This window comes from Apaloderma vittatum, unplaced genomic scaffold, assembly GCF_000703405.1.
Source record: "Apaloderma vittatum isolate BGI_N311 unplaced genomic scaffold, ASM70340v1 scaffold9680, whole genome shotgun sequence".
Taxonomy (NCBI): domain Eukaryota; kingdom Metazoa; phylum Chordata; class Aves; order Trogoniformes; family Trogonidae; genus Apaloderma; species Apaloderma vittatum.
In genome coordinates, this window is record NW_009692850.1 from 1 (window position 1) to 10,327 (window position 10,327).

The window sequence follows — 10,327 nt, forward strand, 5'->3', positions numbered from 1 at the left end:
ACAGCCACTCTTTGGGTGCATCTGTCAAGCCTGTTCTTTATCCACTTTGTCCATCCATCAGATCCCGTATTTTATCAGCTTGGAGACCAGGACCTCATGCAGGACAGTGTCAAACGCTTTGCTCAGGTTCAAGTAAATGATGTCAATTGCTCTTCCCTCGTCTATTGATGTTGTGACCTTCTTATATAAGGCCATTAGGTTTGTCAGGCACGAATTACCCTTGGTGAAGCCACGTTGACTGTATCCAATCACCTCTTCGTTATTCTTCTGCCTCAGCAGTGCCTCCAGGAGGATCTGCTCCGTAATCTTACCGGCACAGAGGTGAGACTGACTGGCCTATAGTTCCCCGGTTCACCCTTCATTCCCTTTTTGGAAATGGGGATTATGTTTCCCCTGTTCCAGTCAGTGGGGACTTAAACTGGCTTAAATCACTCAAGAAACCTTTAAAGTTCATTGGCATTTTGCAGATAAAATTATGCACTCACCTACAGGAAAACTGCAAAGCCAGTTATAAAAGGAATGTAGGAGAGGAATTAGAATTTTCCCCAATTCACAAGTAAACTGGTATAATGAAAAGTTTAAGGACAGTTCAAGAGGATGGATGAGGTACCTTTATAAACCAAAGGAAAAGGCTGATGTTTAAAAACTGACACTAGGAGATTTAGGTTTAGCTGACATGTCTAAGCTAGATGTTAATGTGATTATCTGACAAATTATCATAGAATCACAGAAGGATCTGGGATGGAAGGGACCTCAAAGATCATCTAGTTCCAGCCCCCTGGCCATGAGCAGGGACATCTCTCACTAGATCAGGTTTCTCAAGGCTCCATCCAGCCTGGACACTTCCAGGGAAGGAGCATCCACAACTGCCCCGCGCAACTTGTTCCAGTGCCCCACCACCTTCAGGGTAAACAACTTCTTCCTTCTATCTAGTCTCAACCTACACTCTTCCAGCTTCCACCCATTACCCCTCATCCTGTCACTACAGGCCCTTGTAAAAAGTCCCTCCCCAGCCTTCTTGCAGGCCCCCTTCAGGTACTGGAAGGCTGCTATAAGTTCTCCGGAGCCTTCTCTTTTCCAGGCTGAACAAGCCTAACTCTCTCAGCCTCTCCTCTTAGTCAGAGGGCTGGAACACCTCTCCTGTCTTGGTAGCCCTCCTCTGGACTTGCTCCAACAGCTCCACACCCTTCTTGTGCTGGGGGCTGCAGAGCTGGACGCAGTACTCCGGGGGGGTCTCACAAGGGCAGAGGAGAGGGGCAGAATCACCTCCCTCAACCTGCTGGTCACACATCTCTTGATGTAGCCCAGGATACGATTGGCTTTCTGGGACGGAAGTGCACACTGTTGGCTTATATTGATCTTGTCATCCACCAACATGTCCAAATCCTTCTCCCCAGGGCTGCTCTCAATCTGCTCATTGCCCGGCCTGTATCGGTGCTTGGGATTGCCTCGACCCAGGTGCAGAACCTCACACTTGGCCTTGTTGAACTTCACGAAGTTGGCCTGGGCCCACCTCTCAAGCCCGTCAAGGTCCCTCCGGATGGCATCCCTGCCCTCCAGCGTGTTGACCACACCACACAACATTGTGTCGTCGGCAAACTTGCTGAGGGCGCACTTGATGACACTGTCCATTATTTCATCCTTAAACTAGATTTTCAGTTTAACAGAATAAAACATACAAATCCACTCAATTTCACTAGAAATTAGGCAATTACACCTTGAAACCTGCCTACAGATACTCAGTATTAAGAGAAAAACACTTGATTGCATTACTGTATCAGTATTGGAACATTGCTATCAATATCCAGCCAACACATATTTTGTTAGCATAAGTACAAATTACACTGACACACTCCTGCTTGTGCTAGCACTTTTAAAAACGCAACAAAAAAGTACAGTAATGGACAAGTTTGCAACAAAGTTACTATTCAGCAAGTATATGAAAAAAAGAAAGAAGCAACATTCTGAAAGAGAATGTAGAAATATCAAGCATAGTTGAGGCAGAAGTTTTTTCAGGCCTAAAATAGATCTGCTGACAGCCACTGTATGATTTAAACAACTGAATTAAAAAATAACATCTTTGAATTCAAATTTACAGAAGGTGTAAACAAATTATTAGTTATGCACCTAAATCAGATAACCTGATTGAAGATGCTTGGATTTATCTCTTCATTAGAGCCAGCTATCAGATTATTAAAAAAATATATTAAAAAAACCCCACACAGTTAAAAATGTTGCTGCCTTGTACTGGAGGGATCATTTTTCATCTACATATTAATACACTTCACAGCATATGAGGCACTGCAACAATGAGATGCCATGATCATTTGCTCATATACTTTACGTAGTCATTATCTGAACTGCACAACTGAAGTGACATCAAAGAAAAACAATTTGCTTTTGATTTCTCTTTCTATGAAACAGCCTATTCAGAAGAGTGCTTGAGGGGTACACTTTCCAGTGTGGAAGTGCTTTCATGAGAGGTGGTCTCACTGAAATAGCAACTGAAACTAAAGACGGCATTTATCCAGGCAGCTTGGGGCTGTCTTTTCAAAAAGACCCTCCTCCCTCTCTCCTGCTTGTCCTGGAGGGCCACACTGACAGATCTGAGAGAAGAACTTTCATGAAAATAAGTTACAGCTTATTTAAAAATAATCGGGGGGAAAAGAAAAGAGCAGAAGAAAGGTGATCAAGCCTCTCTCCAGCATGACTGATGAGTTAAAAACTCCAATTTACATGCCTTCTCCCAGAGCTCGATCAGATGCAGGAGAGAGGACCTCTTCCCCAGCACGCTGCAGAACCCACAGCTCACAACATCTGAAATACCCCTGGGAAAAATTAAAATTGCAAGTTATACAACTTCCCTCCAGTGGGAAACTAACAGGGAAGAGAAAAAAAAATTCTATGTGAATGTCTTAATTTTTGCAAAGGCCAAACCACTTAGTAGTTAGAGAGATTTTTGAAGGAGAAATTAAAATCAAATTATCTTCTATGGGGGAGGAAAGCTATTTTGGGAGTATAAGCCAACTTTTCTACTGTCACTGGGTCTCATCTAACCTTCTCAAGATAGTTCATTCAGAAACCCCAACGCAGCGTTTCCTTGCCCAGACACACATTTTTAAGAACTTCTTTACTACATACAGCAAATGTTTTGCTCACATCTAGAGCTGTATGATCTTCTGGCTAGATTGAAAAGAACAAGGCGACACACTCTCCTTTGGCTTTTTTTCCTGCTTTCCTTTAAGGGAAAAGACATACTTTTCTCCTACAGTGTATTTTAAAAGTCTTGTTGTACTTAGTTGCTATACGTTTCCACACCCCATTTGACAAGCAAGTAGTCATAACATACTGCTTCACAGTTGTGACATACTGTAGCATTTTGATTTTCTACTTTGTAGATTTTAATCCATTGCAGCACATTCCGTCACCCACACTGTGCAGCAACAGTAGATATTTCACCAGCCAAGGGAGAATGAACACAAAGATATTTAGTAGAGACAAAAGCTCCACAGAAATGCCAGCAAGCTAAGGGGAAGGAATGCATGATAAATGAAGAATGCAACCACAGAGATAACTGGTAGGGGCAATGAGCTTTGTGCAGTTCCACTCAAAAGCTGAAAGCTGATTACTTCCGTACAACATACTGGGCAGAATAAGGCTCCTGTTTTAAAGCAACTAACATGCTTTCGCTGAAGAACGGACGATTGTCAGGGCTGCTATCCCAGGACAGCAAAACTACCCTTACTGTAGTTACTATTCCCTAGCTGGAAGGTTAGTTATCCAGTTGTTCTACACTTAATTAACATCAAACCCCAGCTCACTTCTGTTCTTCAGAAATATGGTGATCCATGCATAAACAAATGCTCAGCATTTCCAGATGAGAAATGCTTCTGCTACTTTAAAAAAAGTCACAACCTTCCCCCCGCATTCCCTGCGATAACACACAAGAAGAGAATCGTTTTGAAAAACACACAGTATAGGTACGGCAGAAAACTGAACACTTAATACACTCTTCCCAGCACCAGTGTACACTAACCTGTATAAAACTAAATCCTACTCTTCTTTCAGCAACTGTGACGAAACCCTAAATTACCACTGCACTATGAAGCGCTAAGGCTTCAGCCTGTGACTAAAACAGGCCACTGACGGGTTTTTGTTTTGCCCCTTTTTTGCCCAATTATTTAACCTTTGTTAGGTAACAGTCACTGGTATTCACATGCAGTATTTTACAACGCAGACTAGCATTCTAATTACAAATCCTGAAGATTTAGCTTGTGTTTCTCTAACATGCTTGCACAAACTGAATTGGTTTTTTGAAGCCTGTATGGTGTCCAATTGTGGGTAACTTTTCCAAGAACAATAAAATGGTGAATTCCTTATAAAGCCTCCAATCCCTGCCAAGACATATGACTGCACTATGCTTTCCCCTACAGAAAAAGTCACCATAATACAAAAAAATGAGGCAAAAATATTGAATTTTTTTTAAGCCTAAGAGATGTAGAAATACTGGCAAAACAAGAAAAATTGAAAAAAGAAAAATCCTAACTTCAAAAAAAATAAACACCTAAGGTTTTCAAAGTTAACTAAACAAAGTCTTTCAAGTATCGGTCAATTTTAAAAAAAAAAAGCTCTATCAACACAAATTAATCATAAGTGCATGAAATTACTATGTTCAAGAAAACATCTATACCTACGTTATTATGCTGAATATGTGGGAAATAGTTCGAAAACAATAAGGTTAAATGAGGACCTGCTGAATTATACTATTACAGAGTATTCCTTAAATTGTACCAATGAAGAATAGATTATTTTAATAAAGCCATGAAAAAACACTGCAAGATCGACCTCCACAAAAGGAATAGGATAATCAATTAGACTGAATGACTTAGTAAATAATTAACCTATTTCAAGTATTTTTTTATGTTACTTTAATTTTTTTTTTCAATCTCAACATTTATTTTTCTGTACTCTTTTGTTCAGCTCAACATCTTCATTTATCTCACAGGAAGTTCTGCATTCTTTCTTCACACTGAATTCACAATTTCATTACACTGAACTTAGAACACAGGTATGCAATACTCCAAATATACTGACAGATCAGGGTAGTAAGTATAAATTTAAAGTCTGTTTATATTGAGGTTTGAGAAGAATGAGAAAACACGTATAACTGTTCAATTAAACTTCTGTAATTTTGTGTTTATACAAGTGTAGAACAGGGCTGACATTTAGCTTTATCTCTGCAAACAAATATAATAATTTTACGATAAAGGCCTATGTTTACATAAGCTTTTATTATTTGTGAACGACTCAAGAGTAAGCAAATTAGTCTTCCTGAAGATATTTCAGGCAGATGGCTGGTTCCAGTTCTACTTTGAGGATTTTATCACAAGAGCGAAAACAAAAACCAAAAGTTTATCTTTAATTACCTTTTCTTGGCCTCTTCATATTGCCAGTTCAGTCTTACTTTGTCTACAAGTCTTGTTTTGTCATCAAACCCAAACTTTTGCAGAATTGAAGAGCAAGGCGGGGAGGGGGGGAGAAGACAGACAAAGAAATAAGAATTTAAAAACACTCTTACAATAAAGAAAGTCTCACTTACTGGACTCAATAAAAAAAAATCTCAATGCTCTAAGTAATAATATAATAAAAATCAATTTTACGCTTCAGAAATACAAAACTGGTTTATTGCTAAAAATACACAAGATAAATGAGGCATTTCCATAAGTCATGATCCTGGACATCCACAGAATCATTGATGAATGGTCAAAGTTTTTCAACTTTATCCAATCCTAAAACAGAAAGAAATAACTGAAACATTTTACTATTTGATACAGTTATTATATGGATAGTTTTCTCAGAAGTAATTCAGATTACTTTCCCTCTATGGTGATGTGTCACCCAGCACATAAATCATTAGTGCATTTTAAACACTATTACAAAAATACCATCTGCTCCTTGAACCAGTCATACAATGTGTATTTATGTGACAACTCCTACCGTACATGGCTCCGTTTCTACAGCATCTTTTCATCTCAGGGCATCAGCAGCTCCCTCTTGAGAAGTCTGCGTACTGTCTAATAGTTATAACCCAAGCCCCTATTTTATTTCTCATCTAACTGCTGCTTTTGCTCTCTTCATTATCACACGTTAATTGATCTCTTTTTAACTCGCCTTCCACTACTAACAATTCAGGAGAATCACTTATATAATCATGTAAATTTTTTTTTCCTAACGATAAAATCTATTCTGATAAACACAATTTTCAGACTGTACTTGGCTTGCCTTGGGTGACATTTAAGGTGTACTGTGAATGCAAAAACCTGCTACGTTGCTTTTGGTAATGCATTTTAGAATTCAATAATGACATCCACCATCAGTCCGAAAAAATGACCTCCCAAAGGTACCATCTACCTAGCACACCGAAAGACAGCCTAGCGTTAGCTAAGCTTTCTTAGATTCTTTAGGGATGTATCTTCTTAAAAACACAGATTTCCTCTTAGGTAGAGGCCATCTGGAGACATCCAGCTTGGCACCTAGTCAGCACTCAAACATCACAACGGAGGAGGAATGGCATAATAAAAGCCTACTATTCAAACGTTACAAAGTCCAATAAAAATTTCTAACCAAATGTGGACTAACATCCAAACTATGGTACTAACGGACTACAAACAGGTTGTAGTCTTGCTTTGTTGTCAATCTCCACAGAAGCAAACGTTTTATTGCTGAAAAACAGCTAGGCTGCCATACTACCAGTACAAGTCAAATTTCTATGTTTGGATTTATTATTTAGAGTTATTATTTGGAATGCACAATTTCATTCACAAAGAATTATTTTCAAGGGATGCTAATATGTTCTTCTCAAATACCATATTTAAAGGCATATTTGAGCATAAAAGTATCAGATCGGATCAGAAGTGTTGTTACTTTTTAAAAAAATACTTCAAGACTCTAACAAATCCCCTTGTCTCAGACAGAGGAAAGGAACAGACGTCTGCTCTATATCTTTCATGTATATGAACGACGACAACAAGCACAACGAAAACCACACCGTTAAAAAAAAAAAAGATAAATATATACATCCATCACTACTACCAGAATGCTAACTTCTCATGCTGTTGCACAATCAAGTCTCTCCTGCAACTCTAAGCCAGCTAAACTGCTTTCCTTCTTTCCTGTATCATTACAAGTATCAGTAAGTCAGAGGTGATAACATGAAGAGAAGAGGTCCATGGACACCTCAGCAAGAGCTGTCACTCAGAGATGAACCTGTAGTCACCAAAGTGATGATGTGAGAAGCGCTCTGCTGGGCTGGCTGAGTCCGGGAGCTGATGGTACCTCTCACTGTTGTGGTCACTACACCCCTGTGCCACACTCAGACAGCAGAGTCGCAAAGCCCAACACTCCTGAGCGCTGCTCACATGCTCTGGAGACAATACGCAAACAGAACTCCCTTGCCACCAACACTGTTTCGGACTTTTCATTCTACTACAGCCAACACCTCTTAAATTAAAATAGGAAATAACAATGTATCACTATAGTACAAAAGCAGCTTATTTTCTACAGCAAATTTCTCGCACAGGAACACCTACCTCTCCAGTGATGTCAGTCTGAGAACAAGCATCGCAGTGTTGTTGAGGTAAACAGGAGTCGCTGAGTGAACTCGAATTGTGCTGGAGATCCTGCAGAGAATCTGTAATGCAACAGCTATTCCTGAATCCATCTGTTAACTTGGCCAGGCTCTACAGGAGAAGAGATTTTTAAAATAAAAATATAAAAACTCATTTTGTAATTCCTGCTACTTACAGAAGGTAAAATTCATCGTAGTGTTACTCACATGGAGAAGCTTTGCTTTGAAATAAACTCCTTCTAAAGGATGCACTTAACAGTCAACAGGCTTAAAATTATTTGGTTTAGATCTGTGAATGTATTTGGTTTTGTATGGCTTACAGTTCTTTAAACCTAGCAGCTATCAACTTTCAGGTTAGCTGATAGGGAAGACAAATGGGATTCACCTGCCCTTTTCCCATCTTCTGCACAGGTTACACTCCTCAGCCACTACTGCTGTCACATTCAACTTGATGGATACCTTGTACTGACTGCATTTTTATCACAGCGGATTTCACCTTTGTGCTCTGTTACCCAAGGTTCATAGAGCTAAGAGATATTTTACACTAGACAAGGGACTTCTCTGAGATGTCTAGACAATGACCCAAACTGTGAGAGTAAAGCAGACACCTCAATTAGTCCTTAAAGTGAAAAGAGAGGACGTGGAATTACAAAAAATAACAATGATTATTTGTCTGACAGCACAAACTTGTTTAGCAGGCTCTTTAAATTCCTCTTAAAAAAAGATAAATTTGTCAATATCACTTATTTTCTGATTGCACATTCTCTCTTTTTCAAAAGTTACAGATAATGCAGTATCAAAACCAAAACCACTGTGCAGGGTGTCATTTATAATGGAAACCCTAAGCATTATGCATCAAGAGAACATCTTAAAAAAAAAAAGGCAGTAAAATATAAATATAAATACTGTCCCCTCACCAGAAGGTAAAGAACAATCAAATCACGCGAAAACAAAATTATCAGAAATTAGAAAAGGTGTATTAATTTACAAATCAAAACATAATCAAATTATTTGATTCTAAAAATACACATTAAAGCTCTCAAAATTGCTTAGTCCAGTGTATAAACTACTGAATCAGAGATAAATCTGAAACACTGCCCTGGGGAAAGGCTGGCCCTCAGGAATTTGAGTGGCTCTGACAACTGGTGATTTGCAACAAGCCCCAGTTACTGTCCATATGCAATTACCAGGAGATTCCTCAGTCTTCAAAGTACAGATCAAAACAAGTAACACATCAATGCTGCCTTTTCCTACAACAAATTCAGCTTATGGAGCCAAGAAGACAAACCTGTGTAACAGCAACTGCTTGCTGCTAGAAACGTCGGCAGTGGGACAAGGCTACCTCCTCTACTTGCCTCCAGAAGGTCTATTTGGTCCCCCAAAAAAACACTTCTTTGCCACTCCCCAATTGAACTGAGACATCTTATGAAGGACAAACAGTTTCTTCTCAGTCCCAAGACAGCAAAATTCAATTCCAAGTTACACTGCCGAGAAGTCACCAGCTGGTGCCCTTTTACCCTCCAAGACTTGCTGCAAAAGTCTGAACTGCTCCGCAACATAGTGAGAAGAAAACCAGAGTGCCTTCCACTTTATAAAAACTGACAATTGCAGATTCCTGTCTAACTCTCTTCTTCTTCAACACTCACTGGAAATCACCCAGTCCTGTCAGTCTACTGCTGTATGAAGGATCAGGATAGGTCCCTAGTGACTTTATAACAAAGATGTAATAATACCAAATCAGAGCTACACAAACATTAAACATCTAACATGTATTCTTCCCAGTAAAGCTGAGCCAGTCACATGAACAAAAACTGTGGATTTGGAAAGCCTGAGGTTCCTCCCAAATAAGCTGTGTCCCACCCGACACCTTTTGGTAACACCTATTACATTACAGAATGTGTAACACCGAAGATCATGATGCCAGAACTTTTAAGTTGAACCTTTTGCCCGTATTTCAGCTACTTAATGAACTCCTGGTGTGCACCTAACGGCCTTCATCTTCCCCTGGGCAGGTAATGAAGGGCTGCCTGGCTGCTGGCCAGGCTGCTTAGCAGGGCTCAGCCGCTGAACCTGGATGCTATTTAAAAATTAGACAGTGTTTGGCAGGTGGCACTCACCAAGTAGCATCACCTTAACTTACATCTGCATGCAGAGGTGACTCTGCCCTGAGGTAAGCATAAATGCTTTGAGTCCTTCTACTCGGAGGAGTGAAAGCACAGCCTCGAGCAATCCTAACGTGGAAAATTACAACCTGAGTTAGCACAGGAGGAACAATTTACATAAACTGCTGGGAGTCATATCCTCCCCAGCTATATGGAGGAATGTGTCTTCTTCTGCGGTTTATGGACTGTTTATGGCAACCCAACAGAAACTACCAGATCAGTGTATCGAATGGATTTGAAGTTCTAGGGACACTAGCCCAGACCTACCCAAAAAGAGAGAAATGAGCACTGTGTCACTTCGTCACTGCCTGCTCCTGATTTGGGAGCTCTCTGCCACACAGGATTTCAGAGAAGCTCCTATCCAAACTATTTAACCTCTTTAGCTGTTAAAGAAAAGGAAAGAAAAACGAAAGGAAAAAAGCCACAAAAACCAAACTCTAATGATTCCTAGGGATAAAGGACAGTATTTTAAAAGTGGATGCACATATTGGAATGGAAACAAAAGTATGAAAAGGATAGCATTGCGGGGGGGGGGGGG

The 10,327-nt window shown here is 39.8% G+C and overlaps 1 protein-coding gene across 1 annotated transcript in view; it reads right to left on the minus strand.

Moving 5' to 3' along the window:
* Positions 1–5,426: 5,426 nt before the first annotated feature.
* The window catches only part of LOC104275217 (protein WWC3-like), a gene marked incomplete at its 3' end in the record, with an annotated part of 25,672 nt that continues 20,771 nt past the window's right edge, over positions 5,427–10,327 (minus strand). Inside the window, exons 7-8 of the mRNA XM_009871136.1 lie at positions 7,590–7,739; positions 5,427–5,500 (exon numbers count right to left, since the gene is read on the minus strand). Coding sequence (XP_009869438.1) covers positions 5,427–5,500; positions 7,590–7,739 — 224 coding nt within the window. The remainder of the gene's footprint in view (positions 5,501–7,589; positions 7,740–10,327) is intronic.